This window comes from Hemitrygon akajei, chromosome 7 (genome assembly GCF_048418815.1).
Source record: "Hemitrygon akajei chromosome 7, sHemAka1.3, whole genome shotgun sequence".
Lineage (NCBI taxonomy): Eukaryota > Metazoa > Chordata > Chondrichthyes > Myliobatiformes > Dasyatidae > Hemitrygon > Hemitrygon akajei.
The window spans coordinates 52,198,362-52,216,528 of NC_133130.1; the positions used below are offsets into that span (position 1 = coordinate 52,198,362).

At 39.9% G+C, this 18,167-nt stretch overlaps 1 protein-coding gene across 2 annotated transcripts in view; it reads right to left on the minus strand.

The window, feature by feature from the left end:
• Positions 1–18,167, minus strand: part of LOC140730442 (N-lysine methyltransferase SMYD2-like) — a 55,461-nt gene that overhangs the window by 8,809 nt on the left and 28,485 nt on the right. For both annotated transcript variants that reach the window (XM_073050852.1, XM_073050851.1), the window contains exons 4-10: positions 16,897–16,957; positions 15,398–15,522; positions 13,262–13,329; positions 6,270–6,372; positions 5,513–5,623; positions 4,758–4,878; positions 1,499–1,673 (exon numbers count right to left, since the gene is read on the minus strand). In XM_073050852.1, the coding sequence (XP_072906953.1) occupies positions 1,499–1,673; positions 4,758–4,878; positions 5,513–5,623; positions 6,270–6,372; positions 13,262–13,329; positions 15,398–15,522; positions 16,897–16,957 (764 nt within the window). The remainder of the gene's footprint in view (positions 1–1,498; positions 1,674–4,757; positions 4,879–5,512; positions 5,624–6,269; positions 6,373–13,261; positions 13,330–15,397; positions 15,523–16,896; positions 16,958–18,167) is intronic.

Sequence of the window (18,167 nt, forward strand, 5' to 3'; positions counted from 1 at the left end):
CAACAAATACAAACACAGAGCTGTGAAATGAAGCCAGGGCAACCACAGACTTTTGGTAATCTACAGACACAGGTACCTTATTTTGGCATGAGACCTGCTCGAGGAGGTGCCTTTAAACTGCACAGAAGCAGTCTTCTTACACCACTTCAATACATGTGCCTGTGATGTTCTGCAAACGTGCTGCAAGACAGTTCTATTTCTTCAACATTTTCTGTTGTTAAGTACATAAGGAAGCCAAAACAAAAACCTTCACGACCCAAGCAAAGTCCTAATTTTCTACAGGGTCTAATACCCCACAGGAACTGGATCCAAGAAAAATGTGGCAATACAGAATCCCAAATAGCTACACAACCCTCAAAATTAAAACTCTTTCTTGGTGGAATCTTCCCATTCGTAATTTGCTCAAGCCACTTTCTACTTCAGTCCCTATTGAATGTTGCCTTCAGTATGCATGAATCTTAATGTCTCTCCAAGAAATTTCAGCTATTGTGGTGTTTCTGACTCCACAGGGTAAGAACAGACAAGAAGTTATGAATGGTTAAAAATCAGTAATATTCAGTAGTGATCGGACTCCTGTGCCTTATGTTTTGGGGGAGGGCACACAATTCTCTGCAGAAGACAAAAAAGAAACAATATTCCAATTATGAGTATCAAGTTAATTTCATATTCAACCGTAATTTGTATTTGATTTTCAAGATTCCTGCACTATGAAATAATTGCAGTTGATACAACACACAACCAACATTAATGTTGCCCAGAGGGAGAATAATATAAAGAATGAAAATAAACAAAGAACCTTGTCAGTTAAATGAAGTTCGAAAAATAAAGAATCTTGGCTGTGGAGTAAATATTGGAAAATTGCTGTGAGGATGATTGCAAACACAACCGCCTTGGCACTCTGCAACACAGATGGGCCTCAGTTCTGTCACTTTTTTTTTTTAAAAGCCCTAGCTCTTTTCCCACATCTATTTCATGAATCTTTTTGTGCATTCCAAACATTTGTTTCACATTTCTCTACACAGGATTCACCCATGTTTGATCTGAAATCATTTATCTGCATTTGCTGACAAGCTTCAAGTTTCAAACTTCAAAACATAAACGGACATCGGTTTTAGCCTGTGAAGCTCATGGCTCAGAGGCCTCCTTTATTGGCAGAGACATTAGGCCCCGCTCAGTAAAAGTGAAAGCCACTGAAATAAGAAATTAATAATTACCAAAGTAATAAGACAATTATCTTAGAATTGACCAGACTCAGTCAGAAATGTGACAGAAATATGTATCACAAATTTTTAAATGGCATAAAGAAAGATAGCTGTAACTGGGTACCACTGTTGAGTTACAGATGGCTTGAAGTGCACTGTTCATAGTTCTTAAGTAAAAACACTGGTGTGACTTCCATTTTTTAAAAAAAGTGCATTAATATAGCCAAAAGCACAAATCACCTTTAAAAAGAATTACTGTATTAAAAAGGAGTTGAGAATAGAATAGAATTTATTACCTGTAAGGTTTGATAATTTTTTGACCATAGCGAAGAGCTCCATCCCAGTCCTGCATGTACAAGCAGACCCCCATGGCTTGGTACATCATGTGCAACATGTAAACATTGTTATCCTCAAAAACTGATCCCATCTTGTCCAGACTTAACTCGCAGATCTCCAGCAACTCACTAGGGGGTGCTAGGTTGTTAAGAATTGTAATATAAAACCAGCTTACCATGGAAAAATAAACATAAAATGATACTCACATTAAAATGATAAAATGAACCCATGGCCTCACACAGCTACCTGGACTATACCTCTTCCCACCGTTACTTGCAAAAATGCCATCTCCTACTCTAAATTCCTCCATCTGCTCTTGGGATGAGAGAATTAAAATGGGCCTTTTCTTTTTGTTTTACTTTACTAACCCTTTAGTCAAATTAAGAATTATAAAGCTAAATTGTTTAATTGCATATGGTGTACTGTCTTACTCCATGGTACCAATTTATAACAGGGTGACACATCCACAGAAACAGGTTTTGTACCTCAATCTCATATGTTTGATGGGGCCAGAGATGGTCTTCCCTACACTTACACAGCTGAGCCTGAGGGTTACACTTACAGTCTTATCTTTGCAGTTCTAATGGTAAAAAACATGGTGGCACAATCAGTTTATTATTGGGCTAGCAACCTGGAGTCCTGGACAGTTGATTTAGGAACATGAATTCAAATCCCACCAAAGCCATTGGACTAATGAAATTCTGTTAATCAAATAAATTCCGTTACAGAATGCTTGCATGAAGAATTGTGACTTATAAAACGATAAAGATGTTTGAATTATGCACCAAAATCTGTTGCTCTATATCCTAAAGTGCCTTTCTCTCCAGTCTATATTAGCATTTACCATTTTACCACATCAAATTCCATCTGCAGCTTAACTTTCCAATGTTATTTTGTCCACATCTATTCAATGGTCCGCATGTTCAAAAGTGAAGGTTGGCTGGTGGCGCAGTGAGATCAGCGCCGGGCTCGAGAACAGAGGTTCCTGAGTTCAATCCAGTGACAGACCATTCCCGAGCGTGTTCTCCATCCATGTTGGGTCGATGTCGAGCTCACAACTCGACCTCGTAAAAAAAAACAGCCACCTCCAGTTTAAATTCCCACGCGGAATATCGTGGAGGATCAAATACCCAAATCCAAAGCCAAACCCCATCTGTCAAATTCCCCAGTCCCCATCTACTTAATGCCATTAACAGACATACAGATATACCTCCTTATCCGTGAATTCCACATGCACGAATTGTGAAAACCCAGAACTGCTCTTCCAGAACTTGTTCGAGCATGTAGACTTTTTTTCTCTTGTCATTATTCCCTAAACAATGCAATATAACAACTATTTTACATAGCATTTATATTGTATTAGGTATCATAATTAATCTAGTGATGATTTAAAGTATACGGGAGGACGTGTGTGGGTTATCGTGGATCGGGATCGAAAAAAATCAGAAGTTCTCTTACTAAGTAAGTCGGAACAGGTACATCTGGTATTACTTAGCGTCAGTTAGTCAAATGTTTGTCTTAGTATATAGTATATATTTTCCCTTTCTATTCATATAAAACACTTAAGAACATATGTTTCAGCGCCAGGCTTGGGAATGGAAGTTCCCGAGTTTGATCCAGTGACAGATCGCTCCCGAGTGTGCTCTCCACCGTGCCGGGTGATGTGGAGGATCAAAAACCCAATAATTAAACCACTGTGTTGCTTAGTAATAATTGTAGCTTTCATCGGGGCAGGACCTTTCTCACTTTATCCTTTAAAATTGTTCCGATTGTTGACTGACGTAGCCTAACGCTTTTCCAATGACCGATGGTGTTTCACCTCTTTCCGATTGCTTTATTATTACCACTTTATTTTCAATCGTAATCATGATTATTTTCATGAACAGAAACACTGCGGATTCAGAGCTCTGCCACCGGGCCCTAATGTCCACCGCACTGAGACAGGTTAAATAAGGTCTGGGTTTTTGCTGGGTCCCAAGGTCCACCGCATTGAGACAGGTTAAATAAGGGACTTGAGCATCCGCATTTTTTGGTATCCACGAGGGGTCCTGGAACCAATCCCTCGCGGATAAGGAGGGCCAACTGTAATTCTTTGATGGCAGGTGGCCATTTAGCTGCTCTGTACTTTCTCCGTAACACTATATTCTGCATTCTGTTTTTCCTTTTGTACTATGGAAGGATCTGTTTGGATGACATGCAAGCTTTTCTCCGTTTTTCAGTAAATGTGACAATGATAAAATAGGTGCAAACCTGATCTCCTATATCGTGTGTAACTTCTTTCCTCTATGCAAGTTTCCAGTTGCTACGGTTTCCACCCATGTCCCAAAACAAGTGGGATGGTAGGTTAATTAGCCTCTGTAAATTGGCGCTAGAGTGGTAGAATATGGGTGAAGTTATTAGACCATAAGACTAAGATATAGGAGCAGAATTGGCCCATTTGGCCCATTAAGCCTGCTCTGCCATTTTATCATGGCTGATCCAATTTTCCTCTCAGCCCCAATCTCTTGTCTCCCCCCCCCCCCCCCCACCACCCCCTGTATCCCTTCATGCCTTGACCAATCAAGAATCTATCAACCTTTGCCTTAGGCAGCAACAGAGGCTATCTTTATGTATCTCTGTGGCAAAGAATTCCACTACTCTCTGGCTAAAAAAATTCCTTGATTTAATTCTAAAAGAACACCCTCTATTCTGAAGGGATGTCTTCTGGTCTTTAGACTCTCCCACCATGGGAAACATCCACTCTATCAATGCCTTTCACAGTTCAATAGATTTCAATTGGATCATCCCTCATTCTTCTGAATTCTATTGAATAGAGGCCTAAAGTTATTAAATGTTCTTCATATGACAAGCCATTCAATCCTGGAATAATTTCTGTGAACCTCATTTGAACCCACTCCAGTTTCAGCAATCCTTTCTTAGATAAGGGGCCCAAAACTGCTCACAACAGTCCAAGTGAGGCCTCACCAGTGCTTTATAAAGTCTCAACATTGCACTAAGTTGATGGAAATATGGAAAGAATAAAAAAAATGTGGATTTAGTGTAATGGGTGGTTGATAGTTGGTGCAAGCTTGGTGGGTTCTATGCTCGCTCTCTCTCCATTGCTCTACTGAACACAGAGCAAAAAGAAGTCTTCTAGAATCAAGATGAATAGCACGCATGTAGAAGTTTGGTATCAAACAGATGCCAACCCCATGACCATCCACTGGAAAAAAAGGATATTTTTGTAGTGCTTGGCTCTCCTGAACTCTTCAATTATATTCCTTGCATATTTGATCATGTCCTTGACAATCTCAGGCTTTGGTGGCTCACCATAGTTTGTGACTTCCAACTTTTCCTTATCCTGCAGAGAAAAGATGAACATAAGCAACATCAAAATATGGCAAAGCTGTAACATGGCAGTGCAAGGCTACAGTTTCACCTGACATCTTGAATCCTTCTGTCATAAAGAGCCTCTTATAGGTCCCATCAATTCACAGAAATTGATAGATGGGATTAATAAAACTACATTCAGATACTCTAAACTCCAAGTTCAACCTGGGGTGTAAATTGACAATCTGGGCATGATTTGGTTTTAACTAAAGATGAAGTAAAAATCTATGAAAATACAATTCAACCTCTTCTTCCTCCAATACCCAGCATTGGCAAGAAGACAGAAATAGAGGCAAACCATTTTGGGTTACTGAGCTCCTATCACCTATCAGTGAGACATCTGTTCTCATCTCATAACTCCTAGCACAGTTAGTTAATAAAAAATGTGCCACTCAAATTTAGATTGGTAATTGTTCAAGCATCAATTGCCTTGACATACAAATTCCAAAAATCTTCCATCCTTTCCAGTTTTCCAACTTTATCTCCCAAAAGATAAAACTCAGATCCTTTGACAATCTCAAAAAAAATCTTGACCAAAGCAAAGGGTTGACTGTGATCAAGAAGATGACAACATCAAATTTAGCATGAAGTTTAAAAAAAATTACCTTTGCTTTTGTTGCACATTCTCTGCAGTCACATGTAAAGAAATAAGAATCCCTCAATCTGTCTTGCCTGTCTTCGGTTGGATACAGCAGATCGATGTAACTTGTGAAAATCTACAACATAATCAACAAAGACAAGTAAGATTTTCAATTAAAACTTAGCATCAAATCTGAATTGAATTTGGCCTGCAGATGATATGCAATTACAATTATTTAATGTAGCACTTAATCAAAAAGAGTGCAGGGTACCCTATGTTATGGAGGGTTTTCAATGTTCGTAAATTCTCCTCTTCCCCCTCACCCCACTAAATCCCATGTGGGGAGGTGCAATGCTAGAGAAAGTTCTTCTCTCAAAAGTAATGTCTCCATGGATGTACTGTACAGAAAAAAATTTCAATTGAACTTTCATTCTCCAAATTGCCATATGGTAGGGGTATATTGTACTCTGAAGCTCAACACTCAATCTCTTCACATGTGATCGGCAGGTTTCTCATATTCTCAGTACATCATCTGTATAAAAGCAATGCCCATGAAGGATGGTATATTCAGCGACTTCTTAGCACATTTGCCTTAACAATGGTATCACATGGTTTGTTTACCTTCATTTTTTTTATACAAACTTCTTAATCTTAAACTAAATAAAGATGACGCAGTAACAAGGTTTCTTACTTTGCATATATTATTAGTAATACACACATTTCATCAAAATGTCCATTTTAACATTTTTGTTAAAATTAAAAGCAAAAATAAGTTTTCTAACCTCTTCACCAGGGCAAATCTGCTTCACGGCTCTGACCTCTGCAGTCGTCCCCCTGTAGGTTACAATCACATTTGGGCAACAACTGTGATTCATCAAAGCGACACTAGATTAGAAACAAAACAAAGAACATTAATGCGCCAGGCATTTCAAAAATCAGTGGTTACATTTTAAAAACTGTGCAATTTAAGTGGAAATAACCTTCTGATTACGTTGAAAATAAACATATTGGATAACGCAAGGAGAAAAAAAACAGCTAATATTTGTTAAAACAAAACCTGTTTTCTACCAGGCAAATGAAGATAAATGTTGATTGTTGGGCAACAGAACATATGCAGCTGTTACAAAGGATGCCAAGGATTCAAGGTGTTCATGTATAAAATCCAGAGTTACAGGTAGCCCATTAAAGCATCCAAATGATAAAATACATACTGCTTGCACTCAGTGTCTAATGAGTGAAAATCATGTCTTTCACTGCTACTGAACAGTCCTATAACTCAATCATATTAATATAGCAAACACATCTTAAATCACTGAACCGGCTCACAATTTATGTGGCAGTAGAGTTTCCAGAAACTGCTCATGTTTGGAATTCTTTTTTTTTTAAAAAGCTGTTCCATGATTTTTTTTAAAGAAGTGATTTGACAGGCCATTTACCCAAAACATTCTGCTCCTTTGTCTAGAGACTCCTGAACATTTTCAACATTGCTTTCACTCCACTAATTTAAATCTTCAACACTAATTAGAGGTGAGTTTTAAATGCTAATAGCACCAGTAGCCAAAAATCAATGCTCTAGCAGAGCATTTCAAGATGTCTCACTGCCAGCAATTTAATGTCATGCAAGTTACAATGAGTTAAAAGTAGCACACAAAAAATAAACACGAGATATTTTTGTAAGTACCAAGTGCATCTAACATCAATGCAAAAACACCTTGGAGGAGTTACTAAAGCAGACAGGATAATAACTAAAAGAATACTCATCAGACATTAACACAGTAAGCTTAAGCATTTAGATCGCTCCAACTGTGTATGTAATTACAGTCCCTGCATCGTCAGACTTGCTAACACCCAAGGCAGGTGACATGCTCAGCAAACTGCTTTCTTAAAAGAGGCAATATTTGAATCAAGGAAAAATAATCTTCTCATCACATTTTTGCTACCCCCTGGTGGCATCAGCAATCATCTCCACTCAGCACAGATCAGAACAATAGAAATAACGTTTTATTCCTGTATGTCACAGAAACAGTCACCACTGCTGAACAGGTTTGAAGCTTTGTCACAAGATCATGCAAGATATTATTTATACAACTGATTAGGTTTGGGAGGCATGGAAGCAGATTATCCGGGCTATGCCAATCAATTGTATATTCCCCCATCTACACACCACAGTGGCATTTATTTTGTTCCTGAAAGGGGAAGCAAAACATTGACGAACTGAGGAGAAAACACAAAAAAAATCAGGAAGTCATATGACATCTTTGGAATGAGAATGGTGTCAATTCAAATTGATGTATTTTCAAAAGAACATTGTTTCTTTCTGCACAGATGCTGTCTAACCTGCTGAGTATCTCTACAGCAGGTACAGCAGTCACCCTGACAGAGTGGTATCAAGAAATCAACCTCTCCCTCAACGTCACAAAAACAAAGGAGCTGGTTGTGGACTACAGGAGGAATGGAGACAGGCTAACCCCTATAGATGTAAATGGATCTGGTGTTGAGAGGATGAACAGCTTTAAGTTCCTCAGCATAAACATCACCAAGGATCTCATGTAGTCTGTACATACCGGCTGTGTGGTGTAAAAGGCACAACAGTGCCTCTTTCACCTCAGACAGTTGAGGAAGCTTGGTATAGGCCCCCAAATCCTAAGAACTTCCTACAGGGACACAATTGAGAGCATCCTGACTGGCTGCATTACTGCATGGTATGGGAACTGTACTTCCTTCAATTGCAGGACTCTGCAGAGAGTGGTGCGGACAGCCCAGTGCATCTGTAGATGTGAACTCCCACTATTCAGGACATTTACAAAGACAGGTGTGTAAAAAAGGCCTGAAGGATCATTGGGGACCCGAGTCACCCCAACCACAAACTGTTCCAGCTGCTACCACCCAGGAAACGGTACCGCAGCATAAAAGCCAGGGCCAACAGGCTCAGGGACAACTTCTTCCACCAGGCCATCAGACTGATTAATTCATGCCGACGCAACTGTATTCCTATTATATTGACTATGCTGTTGTACATAATATTTATTATAAATTACTATAATTGCACATTTGAACTGAGACGTAACGTAAAGATTTTTTCTCCTCATGTATATGAACAATGTAAGTAATAAAGTCAATTCAATTGTTTTTTTCTCCCTTTTTTTAAGAACTTCAAGATTTTCAGCATTTGCCCATTTTTTGATCCAGGCATGACTGTGCAGGCACGTGGACGTCAGCAAGTTAAACTGACGAGAAGAATTTAAAAAGAAGACTGCTTTATAGAGTGGCCACTGAGTAGAGGGAGTCAGAGTGAGAGGGCTTTCGCACAATGGGGATTCGGCAATAACGGGTCGAGGGGAGGTATGTTAATTGTGAAGAATAGGAATAGGAAGGACGTCTGTGAGGCTGGTGTTCTGTACTGGGTGTCGGATGTGGGAAGCCTCCCGGACAGCCACATCTGCGCCAGGTGCGACGAGCTGCAGCTTCTTAGGGACCAGGTAAGGGAACTGGAGATGCAGCTCAACGACTCTCGTCTGGTCGGTGTAAGTGAGAAGGTGATAGATAGGAGCTATAGGCAAGTAGTCACACCAGGGCCTTGGGAGACAGATAAGTGGGTGTAGTGTAGGCCTCTGTTAGTCTCGATAGACCATGGATTTGCGCCTCGGAAAGTTTTTTTTTAAATGGAAGACCTGCAGTTGCCCAAGCTGCGAGTCTCTCCTCTCCACGCCACCGATGTTGTCCAAGGGAAGGGCACTAGGCTGATACAGCTTGGCACTGATGTCGTCGCAGAGCAATGTGTAGTTAAGTGCCTTGCTCAAGGACACATACACAGCCTCGGCCAAGGCTTGAACTAACGGCCTTCAGATCACTAGACCAACGCCTTAACCACTTGGCCACACGGGTAACAGTGGTTAACAGTCAGGAGAGGGAAAGGCAAGAATCAGATACTAGAGGGTACCCCTGTGGCTGTCCCCCTTTACAATAAGGGGTTTGAGTACTGTTGGGGGGGGGGGTACCTACCTGGGGGAAGCAACAATGCCCGCACTTCTGGCACAGAGTCTGGTCCTGTGGCTCAGATGGGTAAAGAAAGGAAGAGGATGGCAGCTGTGATAGTGAAACTGGGAAGCATAATTGGGAGCAGAAGTTCTCCGTGAAATGTACGGCAGAAATGTTACAAATGTTCAGGATTTTTGCATGGCATTCAGCACAGGTACGTTCCAATGAGAAAGGGTGGTAGAGTGCAGGAATCATGGTACACAAAGGCTGTTGAAAATCTAGTCAAGATGAAAAGAAGAGCTTATGAAAAGTTCAAAAAACTGGTTAAATATAGAGATCTAGAAAATAATGCTAGCAGGAAGGAGCTTAAGAATGAAATTAGGAGAGCCAGAAGGGGCCATGAGAAGGCTTTGGCAAGCAGGATTAAGGAAAATCCCAAGGCATTCTACAAATATGTGAAGAGCAAGAGGATAAATAGTAAAAGAATAGGACCTATCAAGTGTTACAGTGGAAAACTGTGTATGGAACCGGACGAGGTAGCGGAGGTACTTAATGAATCTTTGCTTCAGTATTCACTACAGAAAAGGTCCTTGGTGATTGTAGGGATGAATTACAGTGCACTGAAAAGCTTGAGCATATAGACATTAAGAAAGAGGACGTGCTGGAACTTTTGGAAAGCATCAAGTTGGATAAGTCACTGGGATCGGACGAGATATACCCCAGGATACCGTGGGAGGTGAGGAAGGAGCTTGCAGAGCCTCTGGCAATGATCTTGACAACAATGGGGACGGGAGAGGTTCCAGGGGATTGAAGGGTTGCAGATGTTGATGATTCCTATGATTAGGAATAGTCAGTATGGCTTTGTCAAAGGCAGGTCGTGGTGTATGCGCCTGATTGAATTTTTTGATGATGTGACTAAACACATTCAGGTAGAGCAGTAGATGTAGTGTATATGGATTTCAGCAAGGCATTTGATAAGGTACCCCATGCAATGCTTATTGAGAAAGTAAGGAGGTATGGGAACCAAGGGGATCCTTGTTTTGTGGATCCAGAATTGGCTTGCCCACAGAAGACAAAGAGTGGTTGTAGATGGGTCATATTCTGCATGGAGGTCAGTGACCAGTGGTGTGCCTCAGGGATCTGTTCTGGGATCCCTTCTCTTCGCGATTTTTATAAATGACCTGGATGAGGAAGTGGAGGGATGGGTTAGTAAATTTGCAGATGACACAAAGTTTGGGGTCTTGTGGATAGTGTAGAGAACTGTCAGAGGTTACTGCAGAACATCGATAGGATACAAAACTGGGCTGAGAAGTGGCAGATGGAGTTCAAACCAGTTTAGTGTTAAGGTGGTTCATTTTGGTAGGTCAAATATGATGGCAGAATATAGTATTAATGGCAAGACTCTTAGCAGTGTGGAGGATCAGATGGATCTTGGGGTTCGAGTCCATAAGACTCTCAATGCTGCCACACAGGCTGATTGTGTGGTTAAGAAGGCATACTGTGTACTGGCCTTCAATTATGGGATTGAGTTCAAGAGCCGAGAGGTAATGTTACAGCTACATAGGACCTTGGTCAGACCCCACTTGGAGTACTGTGCTCAGTTCTGGTCACCTCACTACAGGAAGGATGTGGAAACTATAGAAAGGGTGCAGTGGAGATTTACAAGGATGTTGCCTGGATCGGAGAGCATGCCTTATGAGAATAGGTTGCGTGAACTCGGCCTTTTCTCCTTGGGGTGACAGAGGATGAGAGGTGACCTGATAGAGGTGTATAAGATGATGTGAGGCATTGATCGCATGGATAATCAGAGGCTTTTTCCCAGGTCTAAAATTACTAACACAAGAGGACACAGGTTTAAGGTGCTGGGGAGTAGGTAGAGAGGAGATATCAGGGTAAGTTTTTATATGCAGAGAGTGGTGAGTGTGTGGAATGGGCTGCCGGCGACGGTGGTGGAGGCAGATATGATAGGGTCTTTGAAAAGACTGTTGGATAGGTACATGGAGCTTAGAAAAAGAGGGTTATGGGTAACCCTAGGTAATTTCTAAAGTAAGGACATGTTTGGCACAACATTGCGGGCCAAAGGGCCTGTATTGTACTGTAGGTTTTCTATGATTCTATGTTCTCTATGTTTTTTCAATTAATTATACTAATTTGTTTAATGAAATTTATCATAGAAGTTTAAAATATTTTTATGCACTTGTTAAAAAATTAATTGTTTTGTATTGTAAATAGTTGAATTTTCCAGTGAGTTAGAAGCATAAAAAATTATGAAAGCCTTATTTCTGTACCATTTAGACATTATGAATAAGCATTTGGAAGATCTGCAGGATGGTTTGCTACCTACTGTGGGGGTGCAGTCATCTTCTGTCATGTATGAACTTGGTTTGTGGAATCATCATTACATCCTGCAGAGAAGTCTGAATGGTTGAGTAAAATGCCCTGGTTTAACTACACATTGCCCTTGAATGATCTATATTTAAATGTATTGCTGAGAGGCTGCATTTCCATCTTGTGAATTGTTTGAGTAACAAACTGCTTGAATCTTTGACAGCTGGCGCTCTGACACTTCACAAGGACAAGCCAGCCCTTCTCTAGGCCTGTTCAGGTCACCATATGGTTGCATTACATTGAATATCGTCAAGCTATTTTGGACTGAGGTGACTTAAGGCAGCAGATCTGCAAAAATCAAGTCCATTATCCGTGCTGTGATTGTTATATGGTTATAATTGTTAATGTCAGTGGGGAGAGCAGGTTAGCAGTGTTTTCTGCCCAATACTCTACACAGAAAATTCCCAATCAATTCTTGTAGTTCTAATTTACAGAAATCTTATCAGGCTCATTGGATTTGGGCACTCTCAAATTTCACCCTGAATTCCTCGTTACTATTCCAAGGTAACATTAAAATCTCCAATAATCAACTATTAACCATTTGAAATCATGATGGTCCAGTGAAAAAGATATTATCTGCTAGTCCAGCAGCCAAGTCCTAAGCATGCCAATTAAAGGAGGTGTTTTATTTGGGTACTGTTCCATTCCAGCCATCCTCTTGTGACACTGGCGAAAATCAGACAACCTTCCAGCTTACCCATTTGCAGCAGGATAGGTTTGTCTCTAGGTTTTCTTGGATTTGGGCACACAACTTGAAAAAGGAAAAACAACAACTGCCTGAAAAGACAAATGGCATAATATAGGAACAGGATCAAATCATCCGGCCCCATTATCAGATTACTGTCTATATAGAGATAAGTCTGATGTCACTTTAGCATTTATGCCACTAAACTACTCTCCCATCACGCATCTCAAAGAGGCCAGATTAAATTTGCTTCTTCAATGCTCAGACACTATGGCTATGATAAAATGGTTCTGACTCACTCAGATTTGTTTATGAAATGCTCTTTACTGCAAAAGTTGATAGCATCGTGAATTCCATAATGATTGGGAGAAAAATGATGAAATTTAACCAAAATTATTTTATCAAAAATCACTAATGACCTCTAACAGTGAATATTGGCCCTTCCAACACAACAAGCTGGAAAATTTACAATGACCAATTAACCTACCAACCAGATAGTCTTTGGACAGAGTGAGGAAACCAGGACCCCCAGAGAAATCCCACACGGTCACGGGGAGAATGCCCAAACTCCTCACAGATGGCGCCAGAAATGAACTCCGATGCCTCAAGCATCACGCTAACCACTACGCCATCACAGCGTTATGAAAATTTCTGGTTAACTGACAAGAATAAATAACTGTATTGGTAGCTATATCAGACTGTACTTCACATTACAATCCTAACCTTGGAAAGATGGCAGAGCCCAAATGGGAAAGTTCTTCATCTTCAATTGTGAATCCATTGCAATTTACCTTGAGGAAGGAAGAAAAATTAACAACTTTACACGAATGCCTGTGTCCTACATTGATCTCTACACTAAGTTATTGATGAGTATACTTCAACTTCTCAGAAAAGATCCTTGTTTCCCATCAGTAATACTGTACTAGACGAACAGAGTTCAGTGTTCAACAGCACTGCAATTACAGTTCACCATCAATAATCCAGAAGCCAGGACCAATGATTCAGAGAGAAGTCCAAATCAGACTTCACAGCTGGGCAGCTTAAGGCCAATTAATAAGATAAAAGTTGTTAATTTAAGACAACGGCACACTCAGCCCCATCAGCTCTGCAAAATCCCCCTCATTATCACCATATGCTGCTACCAAAATTAGGAAGACCTTGCCTTTCATGCCAGATATAGCCACACCTACAAAACCATACTTTTTATCCATTAACCCATCAGTCACGCGTGTGCATTCCTGCACTGTAAGGACAAACCACTGAAGCAGTGGCAGACTGGTATATAGGTGAGAAGCTCTTGATTTCTGTTTTGAACTCAAAATCCAGTGGTGCTAGGACCAACATGAATGCTAAAACTGTATGTTGCATAGTGAAAACTAAACAAAAGCCTGGATATTCTAATCCCTTGGCGGAGGCAATGCCAAGATTTGACCATGTTTCCACATGGAAGCCCTGCTTTCTTGTGCTATCCTGGCTCTCGCCATTCCAGCTATCTTTGCACTATATAGTTGGACTCCTTATGGAAATTAAGCAAGGCAAGCTAGAAAATCTGTTAGGTTCAATTATGTTTACAATGTAATTCGCTAAAAGTATGTGCAGACAGTGGTAAGAGTACAAGTTACTTTGCTGTTTGTTATACACAATAGTATACAATTTCCTTTCATTTTCAAAATGAGTGAGTTTCTGTATGGAAGTTGCTTCTTTAAAATACAAGATAGAGGTAAATGGTGCAATGAGTATAGCACTGATTAGTTTGGAGGTTAACAAGAAGTGGGCTCAACTTGAAAAACATTACTTTGACTGAAAAGAGCAGAAAATAGCATTCTTCTACTGAAATAGTTAATTCTAAACAAAGCAAGCCACAAATCAGATGCACAGATATTCTCAAGTCTCATTATGAAAATTCCTGTACATCACTGTAATCAATAAGCTGAAATGATCATTCTAAAATAGGAAAACATAACAGTTGGAGTATCAAACCATACTTTTGCCTTTCATGATCAAGAAAACCAGACATAAAGCAGCCACCAGTGATCATTCAGAACAAGTACATTTTAGGCCTGTATGCAGACCTAATATAGAGGGTCTCTGATCCTACAACAGTTAAGAATGTGGCCAGTACAGAAATGGTGTCAGAAACAGTGACTCCAACTCACATCCTGTAACCATTCCACTCTCCCAGTTCTTCCATCATTGTGTTTGCTCTTATAAGACTTTCTACATTCATGCTTCCAAGATGTTGTAATTCTTTCTGAATAATGTCTACACCTCTACCATTGCTGATTGAGTCCATTTCTCACAACTCTACTCTAACAACTTCCCCTCTTGGACAGAACAAGCATAACACTCCACTTATTCTAATCCTACAAGTTCTGCATTCGACAATCCTTCACAATTTACACCACCTTCTATAAGATTTCACTTCCGACCAATCTTCAATCCCTTCCCACTATTTCAAATCATTAGTTTCATAAAATGAATCACTCTTGTGTCCATAAGCTTCCCTTCTTACAACTTTTTGCCACTGCTGAAATTTTAACTATTTCTCCTGCCTGACCTGCTGAATATCTCCACAGTTTTTTGCTTTGTTGTACTTTGTAAAGGGCATTTCCTTCTTCCCAACCCTTCACAGCCATCCCAGATGTGATATAAAGAAATGGTTCTTCTGTTACTATCAGCAAGTTTCAGATTTCTTTCAGATATCCTGGGTTAAAGCTTTCAAATATGGCATCAAAGTCATGCTGACGTTAATGTGAAAAATCATGAATTTGTTTCATGTAATCACCCATAGAATAAATAACTATTTTCTCTTACCCCCCCGCCCCCACAAGAACGCAAGATTTCAAAGCTGCTACAAACCTTAGCAAAGAGCGCAATCAAAGCTGCCTGGTCAGGGAAGTCCAAGTGTTTAGAATAAAAGTGATGAAGGGCAGCAATGTCACTCTCAATTAGCTCTCTCTTTTCATTATCCAATTTATCAAGGTCTAAAACAAACCAAAAACAAAACCATTTGAAAAGAATGGATTTAAACAACGGTTACTCAGAAATCTTAATATTGGTTTCAATCTATTGGAGAAGTCAGTAGGTCAAGTGCCAGGAACAACATGGCCCACACTGTTGGTTTGATCCTATTGTTGGTGTTACCTTGTCAAAGTCCTCGAATAAATATTCTCTCAGATGATACAAAAACAAAGGATATTCAACTCTCGCAGCAGAATGAGCATGCCCAAAGGCATGGAAGGAGCAGGCTTTCACTGCACTTCTGATCTGCTAAAGGAAATGCAGCCCTAATTCCAGCTATTGCCAGTAATGGCCTAACAGGGAAGGCAGCGTTATTGTACAGATTTCAACCTTGATTAAAATGCCCTATCAGACCAATTATTCTTTTGTTAGTGAGAGCAAGTTACATCAAATTGTGTGTGTTTCAAGTCAACACAATTAAGGAGAAAACTACCCACTTGCTTTCCCAGTGGTCAATCATTTCCCCAGTAGCTTCCTAGTGTAAGCACAGCCTATACAATACTAATTTTAATTATTTTGGCACAACATGTTTGTGCAAACAGTGTTCCTGTGCTGTGCTGTTTTATGTTCAGTGAAGTTCATATATGAGACCATGGTTTGTGCAGACCCAGAGAAGAGGATCGGCATACAAGGTCTTTTGTAAACCTCTATACTAGTTCAACGCTAATCACTTCAATATCCTCACTTTCACTAAAAGCATTTGACAAATTAATATTTTCTGTGCAAAGTACTTAGAACATCATGAAGTAAAAAATATCCACAAACCAAGTAACTATTGACTAGAAGCATGAAGGGGCGTCAAGTAATAGCAACATTCAGTGTGCCTCAAAATGACCTCTTCAATAGCTTCTTGCAGCTGCCTCTGCTACTGACATAGATCCACTATCTATTAAAACTGGAGGCTGGGAAAAAAATCTTACAGTACCAGTGCATCCTTGTGGGCCACACAGAAGTACATAGGAGTCCCCCCTAACAGGCCAAAACAGAAGTCAAAGTAGTCACTTTGGAAAAAGTATTAGAACAAATTTGAGATAACAGCTAACATGAACCTTATACTACCTCAAGTGGTACAGAGATTCAGAAAAATCACAGATGAGGTATTCTAGTGCAGCAAATATTTATCCAATCATTAAGGGCAGGCTGAAGCTTTAGTCAAAATAACATCGCAAACCTGTCAAACACTTTGAGGTACTGTATGCAGAGTCGAAAAGCAAAGTATTAATTACATCATGATGAATGGAATGTCACAGGAGGCACATCCTTTACTTGGAAACTTCAAATGTTGCAGAATATAGAAACTTGATTGATTTCAGACTTTATAGTGAATGCATACTTACGTGACTCAAACTCATTAACAGCTAATAATTCCTCTGAAGGAGTTTTCTCTGGATGCATTTTCTATAATTAAAAGAACATATAAAAGAATTTAAAACTATAGCTGCTGCCAAATAGATTCAATAGAGTGATTAGTCAGAAAGTAAAAGCCACGCTCCTGTTGTCCATATTAACTCTCAAAAGGAATTAATCATCCCATAGAAGAGAATGTTTGAGCACAGAGCAAAATAGTATCCTTGCTACCTTGTGATATTCCACATTCCTTGCGTTTACAAAGCTATCATATTTATGGAGATCAGAGAGCTTCTGGGAGCATGGGAAATGGAGGCAGCAGCAACAACTTGAAATAACAATGCCAGAAATGTAGTCTTTTTGCTGTTTTGTTTGACCTGGAAGAAATGTAATACCACTTTAAGAATATTATCTCTCTTGATTGTTAACTTAAAAGAGGCATTTTGGGGCACCTCAGAACTGTGGAATTCTGCACCATGTGGAAAATGCAAGATAGTTGGTCAATCAATAGATAAAGTATTCTCAGATGGAGAAGCTCTAGCAACTTTTATGTCAATGCCAGTTACAGGTAGAAAACAAGGATGAGGAGTTGCAGTTTTTTTTTAAAAGGAGATAGGAAAGAATGGTATGTAGGAAGCTCTCAGAAAGATTGTCCTTTTATCACACATCAATCATTGTAGAAATAGAAAGAGAGCACTCAAGTGCCTCAAGAAATGACGCCTGGGGGGAGGTTTGAAGGTCGTGGGGCATTGTGCCCAATATGGGCAGATATGGAACTTGAACAAGCCTGATGGATTGCACCTCAGTATTGGGAACAAGGGTGCAATGTCTTGGTGAAAAGGAAAGCTTTTTATGGGACCAGGGGTTTTAAACTGACTTGGCAGTGCGGCGGGCACAAGAAAGCAGTACAAAGCGAGAAAGAGAAAGGCACGGAACAAGTTTTTAAATAACCAGACTCAAATTTGGGTCCAGATACATTGAATAAAATAGGAACTCTGTGGGAGTAATTAACCAAATGAAGTTTTATGAACTGCATAAAAAACAGGGCAAGAATACGTTCCAAACATTCCTTAGTACAGAGGCTGCAGAAAATAAAGGGAAGGGAAGAAAGTTGTGTGTGGATGGTTTGTGTAGCAACACTGACAAAGGAGACTGCTGCAGTGCAGTTAAAAAAATATAGAAAGGAATCTCGCAACGATCAAGGACAAAATATGTGTAGAATCAACAGGAGGTGTGATTACACTGATCAAACTCTTAAACA